Source organism: Vanderwaltozyma polyspora, genomic scaffold (genome assembly GCF_000150035.1).
Source record: "Vanderwaltozyma polyspora DSM 70294 KpolScaffold293 genomic scaffold, whole genome shotgun sequence".
Classification (NCBI taxonomy): Eukaryota; Fungi; Ascomycota; class Saccharomycetes; order Saccharomycetales; family Saccharomycetaceae; genus Vanderwaltozyma; species Vanderwaltozyma polyspora.
Window position 1 is genome coordinate 1 of NW_001834517.1, and position 14,511 is coordinate 14,511.

At 41.1% G+C, this 14,511-nt stretch overlaps 3 protein-coding genes and 1 further gene across 3 annotated transcripts, besides 3 other annotated features; all 4 read right to left on the reverse strand.

Moving 5' to 3' along the window:
• Nucleotides 1–357, reverse strand: Kpol_293p1 (helicase C-terminal domain-containing protein; the record flags this gene model as incomplete). Its single annotated transcript, XM_001642306.1, has 1 exon — nt 1–357. A coding segment is annotated over one exon (357 nt), but the record flags the coding sequence as incomplete, so codon positions are not given.
• A 224-nt stretch (nt 358–581) lies between these two features.
• Nucleotides 582–1,409: a sequence feature (similar to hypothetical protein; correction of possible frameshift sequencing error).
• Nucleotides 582–1,886, reverse strand: Kpol_293p2 (the record flags this gene model as incomplete).
• Nucleotides 1,416–1,508: a sequence feature (similar to hypothetical protein; correction of possible frameshift sequencing error).
• Nucleotides 1,512–1,886: a sequence feature (similar to hypothetical protein; correction of possible frameshift sequencing error).
• Kpol_293p3 (uncharacterized protein) lies at nt 1,783–2,685 on the reverse strand (the record flags this gene model as incomplete). The annotated part of the gene is made up of 1 exon (XM_001642307.1): nt 1,783–2,685. One exon carries the CDS (start codon nt 2,683–2,685, stop codon nt 1,783–1,785), a length of 903 nt encoding a protein of 300 aa, XP_001642357.1.
• A 2,202-nt stretch (nt 2,686–4,887) lies between these two features.
• Nucleotides 4,888–14,511, reverse strand: Kpol_293p4 (uncharacterized protein; the record flags this gene model as incomplete). Its single annotated transcript, XM_001642308.1, has 1 exon — nt 4,888–14,511. A coding segment is annotated over one exon (9,624 nt), but the record flags the coding sequence as incomplete, so codon positions are not given.

Below are 14,511 nucleotides of genomic sequence, written 5' to 3' on the forward strand. Positions count from 1 at the left end.
TATATTTGCTAGACCATAGAAACTACTCATTTGGCTCACGATACACTTGGAATTGATGGAGAATTCATCTCTACATGCTTCATTCCACAGTGTAATACATGCACTCTCCCCTCTAATTCTTCCAGCAGTCTGGATATATTCGTGAATTTGAGGAAGATAATTAACCAAAATAACATAATTCAATTCTGGAATATTAATACCTTCTGAAACCAATTTAGTCCCAACAAGAACTTTTTTTCCTTTGTCCTTCTTGAAACTATTGAATGAATTGGTTTTTTCTTCAGATGTTAATTTTCCATGAACATAACAAGAAGAAATATTGTTATTAACCAAATTTTGATTTATAATCTCCACCATTTCCCTTTCCTTACAAACAAGAATGATTTTGGGATTATCAATAGTATTAATAATTCCTTCAACCAATTACAGGGTCTAAGTAATGGATTCAGATCTGTCTTTAGTAAGAATGAATTCCTTATCTATTCTACTTAAAGGAACATTCTTAACAAAATTATACCAAAGAATATTTTTGTTATCAGTAGCATCATAGGTCAAATCTTGCCTATATCCCAAAAATTTAGTCACTTCTCCCATCGTATTTTCACCAACAGTACCAGACAGAAGTAAAACCTTCCAAGCTTTGTCAAAACAGATATTAGAAATATTAAAAAAGAGTCCATACGATATTCCTGTTCGCAAACAAGATTGTGAGCTTCATCAATTACCATCATACCTAGTATAGTATTCTGAAAAATATCATACCAATTGTTGATTAAATTCAAGAACTGTTCTTTTCCGAAGTCATGAAAAGTTCCAAAATAAACATCACAGGTAAGTTCAGCTTCACCACAAAATCCACGATTGCGCAGAATATCTTTAACTTCACCAATTTTCAAAGTACCAGACAGCTTAAAACGATCCATAATATCGTCTAAAAGACAGCTATATGGCACAAATACAAAAGAAACAAAATGCTTATTCCTTTTGTTAGTGGAACTAATATTCAAAGGTATTTCAAAAATAGTTGTTTTACCAAATCCAGGAAGTGCTTGCACTGGAATAATTTCAGAGGAACCAAAACAAACATCAACACAAAGTTCCATCTGTTCTGGTTTAATCTTAAATAAGTCTCCATAAATTTCATCACATTTAGCAATAATGCCTTTCATGTTACCACTTACTAGGAAATTAGGCTTCTCTTTATTTAATTTTACATCTTTAGGAACCAAATTTGAAACTTCATATCCAAGACCCAATGATTTTATCCAGGTTTTGGAAATGAAATATCCATATATTGTTGTTGTGGTAATTTGATATCCTGCCATACCCGTAGAATTAACGCCATATCTCTGGATGTCTGTCGACAAAGAGTGACCAGCCTGTCTTGCGACTGCTGGATCAATACGCATACCAGTATCATCGACAGATAACTGATATCTTTGAATACCAATAATTGCATGTCTTAAGGCCCTAAAATTAAAGCGTAAGTTTTCAAGTTCGCATGAAGGTTAGTGTTTAATAAGGAAACTAAACTTATTATACTCGATCAAAGTCCGTATAATCGGATCAACAAATAAATAAGATTCTAAAACCTGAGAAGTGAATTCATTATCACTTAAATCTTGTTGAGGTGTGAGGTCAATAATACGTTGATTCAAGTTACTTTCGGAACTTATTTCATTTAGTAAATCACGATTCATAACGTAGTTCATATCATTAGTATGCTTACGAATAATTGGAGATAGAACCAAAATAGCATATATAATATAGTCAGAAGTCAACTCATCGACGACCTTGCATATAGGAATATGGGATTTTTTTTTTTGAATAAGTAGTAATGAGCTCAACTGTTTTGTCAATCGGGTTAATGAACAAATTTCTTGCATTACCAGCAAACTTAAGTACTCTCATTTCAGGAAACCTATATGGACCACCAGATGAAACGTATATCATCGGCGTTAAACAAGTTAGACAATCGACAATAAGATTAATTATTCTATTATTATCATCTTCAGTATAGGAACAAATTGTTGGAATTACAGATAACTGAGTATCTCTGTTAAACAAATCAGTAATACTTATCTTTGGCTGATCTCTGCTTTCAAAGGGAACACATTTGGGGGATTTGATTGTCATTTCTGCCACCACAGATATATCTCTAAGATCTTTGTAATAATGACCTAGATCTTCTAACTTACTATCGAACAATTTTTTAGCGTCGCTATAAAGATGAACTAAATATTCTTTTTGAAATGACTTACCATCTAACAAATATTTCCCAGGACCTAAAGGTATAAAGGAATGTCCAGGAATATCGGTTATTTCTTTAAGCAGATTCTTATAAGTATCTTTAATTAAACAGTAGGCTTTGCTTTGTTCAGATTTGATAGAATACGTGAATAATTTTAACGTACTTGAAATATTTTGTAATTGGACACTACGGAATAGAGTTGCATAAGCCGTCCAACATTTCAAGGAATCTAAGATATACCGAAACTTCAAGTATGATATAGTAGGAGGTAACTTCTCAGACGGTTTATTCCAATCAAAACAGGATAGACGAATTATCAGAGTTACGTATTCCCTATATTTTTCTTCATCAGTAATAATAGCATAAAAGATTTTACAAATTGTTGGAATATGGCTAGCATTAAAAGCAAACCAGCAAGCCAGTATAGGTAGCATCTATATAGAATAATCAAATAAACTGCGTAAGTTACATAAAGGGATAATTTTCTATCTTAGTGAAAACTATTCTTGCTCTCTATCTAATCCTTATATAGTTATATATAATAGAATTAAGGATCAGTGCCTCAGCAATATAGTTTAACATGAATCAACAAAAGGGTGATAACTTCGAAACTGTTATTAGTTCCTTCTCAGTTTCTAACCTGCATCGACATTCATTATAGGAACCAGGTGTTGAAATCAGTGACCTCCGAATATCTCTATGAAATAAATGAATAATTCTTATCTTTGGCTCATTTCTGCCACTGCAGTTAAATCTTTAATATCTTTGATCATTGTAATAATTCTTTAGTTTTCTTAAATTATCATAGAACATATTTCTAACATCGCTATAATGATCAATGAAATACTCTTCTTGGAAAGCCTTGCCACTAAATAAAAATTTCCTTGCACCTAAAGGCCTATCCACACTGTCATTATCTAGTATTTGCCTATGCTTTACACTCAAATTTCTCATCCAAATAATAATCAACTATCTTTTTTAATTTAAATAATCTAAAATAACACAAACAATTTTGACAACACTAAAATTTATAATTACCATTATATAACTATAATATTACTTCCATCTCGACACTTGAATACATAACTCTCACTTGACTTTCATACTTCATAATCTCTTACATTTTAACACACATTGAATTATACATAATATACCTCATAATCATTTCAAGATTTCTAGAATAGAAATTCATATCAGAAATAAATTTAGTCTTTACCACCCACATTTCCCTTTTTCTGTCACAGATCTAGTTTATTTTTCATTAATAAATAGTTTCCAGACTACAAACAAACAAAGAACCTACATATAATACAAGGATCTATACTTCCGGTACCATAGTTAATAATATATCTTAAATTTGCATTTTGCATAGTATTCCGTATATTACCCAAATATTCAAGAAAAATATACAAAACTTTTATTTGACTCCAAAATATTGTCTACTTATAAAGTATAATATATTATTAAACTTTCTCATAACAGTGATACTTCTATCTTAATCTATCTTATCATATCGTACTTCAAATAAATGGTAATACAAGTACATTCTCTATTTGTGTCTACATATAACTAGATTATATAATATTACATAAAGTTATGACAATAATCTAATATCCTCTCAATGAACTATTTTAATCTATTTATCTCAGAATTCGTTTACTCCAAGCTTACTATAAAGAAAGTATTTGAATCGTATATTTACAATAATATCAAAAAATTACATATTGACTTCTTCTAATATCTATCATCGTACTGCTGCATATTAGGGTATATTATTAAAAATATAAAATGAAAACCACATTAAATAACTCTTAAAATATAATTCAATCAATTCCATATTTCAAACACAAAATATCTCACTCACATATATAAGGCTTGATTTTTAATCAGCATACTTCTAATCCTACCATTAACCTTCGAAGTACTCTACAGTTTTATATTTTGGCATTCATTTTTTTATCTTCTGCCTTTTTACTTCCACCAACAAAATATTTTTGAAAAAACTAAACTTAAAAGGCAGTCTTATGTTTAGTAGTGAATTCGTTTTTGTACAAAACAACAAGAATAAGGAAAAAGAAGGACACTAATAAAATGCCAATAAGGCCTATATAAATACTTAATACCCTAATATTTAATATTCCGGATCAAACAATACAGGATTACTTATTAGATATAAAATATAAAGCAATCACATATATTTGAAATAATCAATAATAATATCATGTTTTTTATTCACTATTTCTGTTAATTATTTCCATTTCATATAAGTAACCTACACTAAATATAAACCCTGCAACAAATCCACAGACTTCTATATCCATAAGATCATCCAAATTAAAACATCCAAATTAAAACTAAGAAAGATCCTGCTTTCAAGCTATACTTATAAACATTGAATTCTATTTGATTTATTAATATATGCAACCAGTAATAAGTTACTCCTCTAGTCCATGAAATTTTATACATTAATATACACTCACTTAAATAGTATTGTAATCTATATCTGACTGAAAATAGCTTCTTAACGAAATCTAAATCTAATAAAATAACACAAATAATATATATTGTCTAGATTATTTATACAATATTTGAATAAATTAACGAACTAAAAACGGTAGTTATAAATCTTAAATAGACTAAACCAAAATTGCCAAAACAATCATACCAATCAAACCGGATAATGAATTGCTTATCTTATTTGATACACCAGCACCTTCATAAGAAGATGAGATACCTACAGTAGCAGATGGGTTAGATCCAGATGATGTGACATCATCAGTGACAGAAGTATTCAAATCTGAAGATACAGTTGACATAGAGCTACCTGGTGGAACCAATGTAGTTACACTTTGTGTATTAGAAGTTGGAACAGATGAGGTTATAATAGTCGTATGACCTGCAGAGTCGGTAGTGGTAATGTGAGTAACAGTGTTATCTGTTGGTTTAGCAGTTTCACTAGCAGCAGATGAGGTTATAACAGTTGTGTGACCTGCAGAGTCAGTGGTGGTGATATGGGTAACAGTGTTATCTGTTGGTTTAGCAGTTTCACTAGCAGCAGATGAGGTTATAACAGTTGTGTGACCTGCAGAGTCGGTAGTGGTAATGTGAGTAACAGTGTTATCTGTTGGTTTAGCAGTTTCACTAGCAGCAGATGAGGTTATAACAGTTGTGTGACCTGCAGAGTCAGTGGTGGTAATGTAAGTAACAGTGTTATCTGTTGGCCTAGTTGAACCTACAGAAGTAGAACATGGAACAGTAGTCGTCAAAGTTACCACATTACCATCAGACATAGTTACAGTTACTGTAGAAACACTTTCCGTAACTACGACACTCGAACTGGAAACTTCCGACACCTCCAAAGTAGTGGTACCAGTGGTAACATTACCCTCAGAGTCGGTGGAAGTGTAGGTAGAAGTAGTCAATTCTTCTTCACTGGTGTGAGAGACTGGGTAGGTGGTGGTACCGGTGGTAACATTACCTTCAGAGTCGGTGGAAGTGTAAGTAGAAGTGATGACTTCTTCTTCACTGGTGTGAGAGACTGGGTAGGTGGTGGTACCGGTGGTAACATTACCTTCAGAGTCGGTGGAAGTGTAAGTAGAAGTAGTCAATTCTTCTTCACTGGTGTGAGAGACTGGGTAGGTGGTGGTACCGGTGGTAACATTACCTTCAGAGTCGGTGGAAGTGTAAGTAGAAGTGGTGATTTCTTCTTCACTGGTGTGGGAGACTGGGTAGGTGGTGGTACCGGTGGTAACATTACCTTCAGAGTCGGTGGAAGTGTAAGTAGAAGTGGTGATTTCTTCTTCACTGGTGTGGGAGACTGGGTGGGTAGTAGTACCGGTGGTAACATTACCTTCAGAGTCGGTGGAAGTGTAAGTAGAAGTGGTGATTTCTTCTTCACTGGTGTGAGAGACTGGGTAGGTGGTGGTACCGGTGGTAACATTACCTTCAGAGTCGGTGGAAGTGTAAGTAGAAGTGGTGACTTCTTCTTCAGAAGTGTGAGAGACTGGGTAGGTGGTGGTACCGGTGGTAACATTACCTTCAGAGTCGGTGGAAGTGTAAGTAGAAGTGGTGACTTCTTCTTCACTGGTGTGAGAAACTGGGTAGGTAGTGGTACCGGTGGTAACATTACCTTCAGAGTCGGTGGAAGTGTAAGTAGAAGTGGTGACTTCTTCTTCAGAAGTGTGAGAGACTGGGTAGGTGGTGGTACCGGTGGTAACATTACCTTCAGAGTCGGTGGAAGTGTAAGTAGAAGTGGTGACTTCTTCTTCACTGGTGTGAGAAACTGGGTAGGTGGTGGTACCGGTGGTAACATTACCTTCAGAGTCGGTGGAAGTGTAAGTAGAAGTGGTGACTTCTTCTTCAGAAGTGTGAAAGACTGGGTAGGTGGTGGTACCGGTGGTAACATTACCTTCAGAGTCGGTGGAAGTGTAAGTAGAAGTGGTGACTTCTTCTTCACTGGTGTGGGAGACTGGGTAGGTGGTGGTACCGGTGGTAACATTACCTTCAGAGTCGGTGGAAGTGTAAGTAGAAGTAGTAAATTCTTCTTCACTGGTGTGAGAAACTGGGTAGGTAGTAGTACCGGTGGTAACATTACCTTCAGAGTCGGTGGAAGTGTAGGTAGAAGTAGTCAATTCTTCTTCACTGGTGTGAGAAACTGGGTAGGTGGTGGTACCGGTGGTAACATTACCTTCAGAGTCGGTGGAAGTGTAAGTAGAAGTGGTGACTTCTTCTTCACTGGTGTGCGAGACTGGGTAGGTGGTGGTACCGGTGGTAACATTACCTTCAGAGTCGGTGGAAGTGTAAGTAGAAGTGGTAAATTCTTCTTCACTGGTGTGAGAAACTGGGTAGGTAGTAGTACCGGTGGTAACATTACCTTCAGAGTCGGTGGAAGTGTAGGTAGAAGTAGTCAATTCTTCTTCACTGGTGTGAGAAACTGGGTAGGTAGTGGTACCGGTGGTAACATTACCTTCAGAGTCGGTGGAAGTGTAAGTAGAAGTGGTGACTTCTTCTTCACTGGTGTGCGAGACTGGGTAGGTGGTGGTACCGGTGGTAACATTACCTTCAGAGTCGGTGGAAGTGTAAGTAGAAGTGGTGACTTCTTCTTCACTGGTGTGAGAGACTGGGTAGGTAGTGGTACCGGTGGTAACATTACCTTCAGAGTCGGTGGAAGTGTAAGTAGAAGTAGTCAATTCTTCTTCACTGGTGTGAGAGACTGGGTAGGTAGTGGTACCGGTGGTAACATTACCTTCAGAGTCGGTGGTAGTGTAAGTAGAAGTAGTCAATTCTTCTTCACTGGTGTGAGAGACTGGGTAGGTAGTGGTACCGGTGGTAACATTACCTTCAGAGTCGGTGGAAGTGTAAGTAGAAGTGGTGACTTCTTCTTCACTGGTGTGAGAGACTGGGTAGGTAGTGGTACCGGTGGTAACATTACCTTCAGAGTCGGTGGAAGTGTAAGTAGAAGTGGTGACTTCTTCTTCACTGGTGTGAGAGACTGGGTAGGTAGTGGTACCAGTGGTAACATTACCTTCAGAGTCGGTGGAAGTGTAAGTAGAAGTGGTGACTTCTTCTTCACTGGTGTGAGAGACTGGGTAGGTAGTGGTACCAGTGGTAACATTACCTTCAGAGTCAGTGGAAGTGTAAGTAGAAGTAGTCAATTCTTCTTCACTGGTGTGAGAGACTGGGTAGGTAGTGGTACCGGTGGTAACATTACCTTCAGAGTCGGTGGAAGTGTAAGTAGAAGTGGTGACTTCTTCTTCACTGGTGTGAGAGACTGGGTAGGTAGTGGTACCGGTGGTAACATTACCTTCAGAGTCGGTGGAAATGTAAGTAGAAGTAGTCAATTCTTCTTCACTGGTGTGAGAGACTGGGTAGGTAGTGGTACCGGTGGTAACATTACCTTCAGAGTCGGTGGAAGTGTAAGTAGAAGTAGTCAATTCTTCTTCACTGGTGTGAGAAACTGGGTAGGTAGTGGTACCGGTGGTAACATTACCTTCAGAGTCGGTGGAAGTGTAGGTAGAAGTAGTCAATTCTTCTTCACTGGTGTGAGAGACTGGGTAGGTGGTGGTACCGGTGGTAACATTACCTTCAGAGTCGGTGGAAGTGTAAGTAGAAGTGGTGACTTCTTCTTCAGAAGTGTGAGAGACTGGGTAGGTGGTGGTACCGGTGGTAACATTACCTTCAGAGTCAGTGGAAGTGTAGGTAGAAGTGGTGACTTCTTCTTCAGAAGTGTGAGAGACTGGGTAGGTAGTGGTACCGGTGGTAACATTACCTTCAGAGTCGGTGGAAGTGTAAGTAGAAGTGGTGACTTCTTCTTCAGAAGTGTGAGAGACTGGGTAGGTGGTGGTACCGGTGGTAACATTACCTTCAGAGTCAGTGGAAGTGTAGGTAGAAGTAGCCAATTCTTCTTCACTGGTGTGAGAGACTGGGTAGGTAGTAGTACCGGTGGTAACATTACCTTCAGAGTCGGTGGAAGTGTAAGTAGAAGTGGTGACTTCTTCTTCACTGGTGTGAGAGACTGGGTAGGTAGTAGTACCGGTGGTAACATTACCTTCAGAGTCAGTGGAAGTGTAGGTAGAAGTAGCCAATTCTTCTTCACTGGTGTGGGAGACTGGGTAGGTAGTAGTACCGGTGGTAACATTACCTTCAGAGTCGGTGGAAGTGTAAGTAGAAGTGGTTACTTCTTCTTCACTGGTGTGGGAGACTGGGTAGGTAGTAGTACCGGTGGTAACATTACCTTCAGAGTCGGTGGAAGTGTAAGTAGAAGTGGTTACTTTTTCTTCACTGGTGTGAGAGACTGGGTAGGTAGTAGTACCGGTGGTAACATTACCTTCAGAGTCGGTGGAAGTGTAAGTAGAAGTGGTGACTTCTTCTTCACTGGTGTGAGAGACTGGGTAGGTGGTGGTACCGGTGGTAACATTACCTTCAGAGTCGGTGGAAGTGTAAGTAGAAGTGGTGACTTCTTCTTCAGAAGTGTGAGAGACTGGGTAGGTGGTGGTACCGGTGGTAACATTACCTTCAGAGTCAGTGGAAGTGTAGGTAGAAGTAGCCAATTCTTCTTCACTGGTGTGGGAGACTGGGTAGGTGGTGGTACCGGTGGTAACATTACCTTCAGAGTCGGTGGAAGTGTAAGTAGAAGTGGTGACTTCTTCTTCAGAAGTGTGAGAGACTGGGTAGGTGGTGGTACCGGTGGTAACATTACCTTCAGAGTCGGTGGAAGTGTAAGTAGAAGTAGTCAATTCTTCTTCACTGGTGTGAGAGACTGGGTAGGTGGTGGTACCGGTGGTAACATTACCTTCAGAGTCGGTGGAAGTGTAAGTAGAAGTGGTGACTTCTTCTTCAGAAGTGTGAGAGACTGGGTAGGTGGTGGTACCGGTGGTAACATTACCTTCAGAGTCGGTGGAAGTGTAAGTAGAAGTGGTTACTTCTTCTTCACTGGTGTGAGAAACTGGGTAGGTAGTGGTACCGGTGGTAACATTACCTTCAGAGTCGGTGGAAGTGTAAGTAGAAGTGGTGACTTCTTCTTTAGAAGTGTGAGAGACTGGGTAGGTAGTGGTACCGGTGGTAACATTACCTTCAGAGTCGGTGGAAGTGTAGGTAGAAGTAGTCAATTCTTCTTCACTGGTGTGAGAAACTGGGTAGGTAGTGGTACCGGTGGTAACATTACCTTCAGAGTCGGTGGAAGTGTAGGTAGAAGTAGTCAATTCTTCTTCACTGGTGTGAGAGACTGGGTAGGTAGTAGTACCGGTGGTAACATTACCTTCAGAGTCGGTGGAAGTGTAAGTAGAAGTGGTGACTTCTTCTTCACTGGTGTGTGAGACTGGGTAGGTGGTGGTACCGGTGGTAACATTACCTTCAGAGTCGGTGGAAGTGTAAGTAGAAGTGGTGACTTCTTCTTCACTGGTGTGAGAGACTGGGTAGGTGGTGGTACCGGTGGTAACATTACCTTCAGAGTCGGTGGAAGTGTAAGTAGAAGTGGTGACTTCTTCTTCACTGGTGTGCGAGACTGGGTAGGTAGTAGTACCGGTGGTAACATTACCTTCAGAGTCGGTGGAAGTGTAAGTAGAAGTGGTGACTTCTTCTTCAGAAGTGTGAGAGACTGGGTAGGTGGTGGTACCGGTGGTAACATTACCTTCAGAGTCGGTGGAAGTGTAAGTAGAAGTAGTCAATTCTTCTTCACTGGTGTGGGAGACTGGGTAGGTGGTGGTACCGGTGGTAACATTACCTTCAGAGTCGGTGGAAGTGTAAGTAGAAGTGGTGACTTCTTCTTCAGAAGTGTGAGAGACTGGGTAGGTGGTGGTACCGGTGGTAACATTACCTTCAGAGTCGGTGGAAGTGTAAGTAGAAGTAGTCAATTCTTCTTCACTGGTGTGAGAGACTGGGTAGGTGGTGGTACCGGTGGTAACATTACCTTCAGAGTCGGTGGAAGTGTAAGTAGAAGTGGTTACTTCTTCTTCACTGGTGTGAGAAACTGGGTAGGTAGTAGTACCGGTGGTAACATTACCTTCAGAGTCGGTGGAAGTGTAAGTAGAAGTGGTTACTTCTTCTTCACTGGTGTGGGAGACTGGGTAGGTGGTGGTACCGGTGGTAACATTACCTTCAGAGTCGGTGGAAGTGTAAGTAGAAGTAGTCAATTCTTCTTCACTGGTGTGAGAAACTGGGTAGGTAGTGGTACCGGTGGTAACATTACCTTCAGAGTCGGTGGAAGTGTAGGTAGAAGTAGTCAATTCTTCTTCACTGGTGTGAGAAACTGGGTAGGTAGTGGTACCGGTGGTAACATTACCTTCAGAGTCGGTGGAAGTGTAAGTAGAAGTAGTCAATTCTTCTTCAGAAGTGTGAGAGACTGGGTAGGTGGTGGTACCGGTGGTAACATTACCTTCAGAGTCGGTGGAAGTGTAAGTAGAAGTAGTCAATTCTTCTTCACTGGTGTGAGAGACTGGGTAGGTGGTGGTACCGGTGGTAACATTACCTTCAGAGTCGGTGGAAGTGTAAGTAGAAGTGGTGACTTCTTCTTCAGAAGTGTGAGAGACTGGGTAGGTAGTAGTACCGGTGGTAACATTACCTTCAGAGTCGGTGGAAGTGTAAGTAGAAGTAGTCAATTCTTCTTCACTGGTGTGAGAAACTGGGTAGGTAGTGGTACCGGTGGTAACATTACCTTCAGAGTCGGTGGAAGTGTAGGTAGAAGTAGTCAATTCTTCTTCACTGGTGTGAGAAACTGGGTAGGTAGTGGTACCGGTGGTAACATTACCTTCAGAGTCGGTGGAAGTGTAGGTAGAAGTAGTCAATTCTTCTTCACTGGTGTGAGAAACTGGGTAGGTGGTGGTACCGGTGGTAACATTACCTTCAGAGTCGGTGGAAGTGTAAGTAGAAGTAGTCAATTCTTCTTCACTGGTGTGGGAGACTGGGTAGGTGGTGGTACCGGTGGTAACATTACCTTCAGAGTCGGTGGAAGTGTAAGTAGAAGTGGTGACTTCTTCTTCAGAAGTGTGAGAGACTGGGTAGGTGGTGGTACCGGTGGTAACATTACCTTCAGAGTCGGTGGAAGTGTAAGTAGAAGTAGTCAATTCTTCTTCACTGGTGTGAGAGACTGGGTAGGTGGTGGTACCGGTGGTAACATTACCTTCAGAGTCGGTGGAAGTGTAAGTAGAAGTGGTTACTTCTTCTTCACTGGTGTGAGAAACTGGGTAGGTAGTAGTACCGGTGGTAACATTACCTTCAGAGTCGGTGGAAGTGTAAGTAGAAGTAGTCAATTCTTCTTCACTGGTGTGGGAGACTGGGTAGGTAGTAGTACCGGTGGTAACATTACCTTCAGAGTCGGTGGAAGTGTAAGTAGAAGTAGTAAATTCTTCTTCACTGGTGTGGGAGACTGGGTAGGTAGTAGTACCGGTGGTAACATTACCTTCAGAGTCGGTGGAAGTGTAAGTAGAAGTGGTGACTTCTTCTTCACTGGTGTGAGAAACTGGGTAGGTAGTGGTACCGGTGGTAACATTACCTTCAGAGTCGGTGGAAGTGTAGGTAGAAGTGGTTACTTCTTCTTCACTGGTGTGGGAGACTGGGTAGGTAGTAGTACCGGTGGTAACATTACCTTCAGAGTCGGTGGAAGTGTAAGTAGAAGTGGTGACTTCTTCTTCACTGGTGTGGGAGACTGGGTAGGTAGTAGTACCGGTGGTAACATTACCTTCAGAGTCGGTGGAAGAGTAAGTAGAAGTGGTGACTTCTTCTTCACTGGTGTGGGAGACTGGGTAGGTGGTGGTACCGGTGGTAACATTACCTTCAGAGTCGGTGGAAGTGTAAGTAGAAGTAGTCAATTCTTCTTCACTGGTGTGAGAAACTGGGTAGGTAGTGGTACCGGTGGTAACATTACCTTCAGAGTCGGTGGAAGTGTAAGTAGAAGTGGTGACTTCTTCTTCAGAAGTGTGAGAGACTGGGTAGGTGGTGGTACCGGTGGTAACATTACCTTCAGAGTCGGTGGAAGTGTAAATAGAAGTGGTGACTTCTTCTTCAGAAGTGTGAGAGACTGGGTAGGTGGTGGTACCGGTGGTAACATTACCTTCAGAGTCGGTGGAAGTGTAAGTAGAAGTGGTGACTTCTTCTTCACTGGTGTGGGAGACTGGGTAGGTGGTGGTACCGGTGGTAACATTACCTTCAGAGTCGGTGGAAGTGTAAGTAGAAGTGGTGACTTCTTCTTCAGAAGTGTGAGAGACTGGGTAGGTGGTGGTACCGGTGGTAACATTACCTTCAGAGTCGGTGGAAGTGTAAGTAGAAGTAGTCAATTCTTCTTCACTGGTGTGAGAGACTGGGTAGGTGGTGGTACCGGTGGTAACATTACCTTCAGAGTCGGTGGAAGTGTAAGTAGAAGTGGTGACTTCTTCTTCACTGGTGTGCGAGACTGGGTAGGTAGTAGTACCGGTGGTAACATTACCTTCAGAGTCGGTGGAAGTGTAAGTAGAAGTGGTGACTTCTTCTTCACTGGTGTGAGAGACTGGGTAGGTGGTGGTACCGGTGGTAACATTACCTTCAGAGTCGGTGGAAGTGTAGGTAGAAGTGGTGACTTCTTCTTCACTGGTGTGGGAGACTGGGTAGGTGGTGGTACCGGTGGTAACATTACCTTCAGAGTCAGTGGAAGTGTAAGTAGAAGTAGTCAATTCTTCTTCAGAAGTGTGAGAGACTGGGTAGGTAGTGGTACCGGTGGTAACATTACCTTCAGAGTCGGTGGAAGTGTAAGTAGAAGTAGTCAATTCTTCTTCAGAAGTGTGGGAGACTGGGTAGGTAGTAGTACCGGTGGTAACATTACCTTCAGAGTCGGTGGAAGTGTAGGTAGAAGTGGTGACTTCTTCTTCACTGGTGTGAGAGACTGGGTAGGTGGTGGTACCGGTGGTAACATTACCTTCAGAGTCGGTGGAAGTGTAAGTAGAAGTGGTGATTTCTTCTTCACTGGTGTGAGAGACTGGGTAGGTGGTGGTACCGGTGGTAACATTACCTTCAGAGTCGGTGGAAGTGTAAGTAGAAGTAGTCAAATCTTCTTCACTGGTGTGAGAGACTGGGTAGGTAGTGGTACCGGTGGTAACATTACCTTCAGAGTCGGTGGAAGTGTAAGTAGAAGTAGTCAATTCTTCTTCACTGGTGTGAGAGACTGGGTAGGTGGTGGTACCGGTGGTAACATTACCTTCAGAGTCGGTGGAAATGTAGGTAGAAGTGATGACTTCTTCTTCACTGGAGTGGGAGACTGGGTAGGTGGTGGTACCGGTGGTAACATTACCTTCAGAGTCGGTGGAAGTGTAAGTAGAAGTGGTGACTTCTTCTTCAGAAGTGTGAGAGACTGGGTAGGTGGTGGTACCGGTGGTAACATTACCTTCAGAGTCAGTGGAAGTGTAGGTAGAAGTAGCCAATTCTTCTTCACTGGTGTGAGAGACTGGGTAGGTGGTGGTACCGGTGGTAACATTACCTTCAGAGTCGGTGGAAGTGTAAGTAGAAGTAGTCAATTCTTCTTCACTGGTGTGAGAGACTGGGTAGGTGGTGGTACCGGTGGTAACATTACCTTCAGAGTCGGTGGAAGTGTAAGTAGAAGTGGTTACTTCTTCTTCACTGGTGTGAGAAACTGGGTAGGTAGTAGTACCGGTGGTAACATTACCTTCAGAGTCGGTGGAAGTGTAAGTAGAAGTGGTGACTTCTTCTTCACTGGTGTGGGAGACTGGGTAGGTGGTGGTACCGGTGGTAATATTACCTTCAGAGTCGGTGGAAGTGTAAGTAGAAGTAGTCAATTC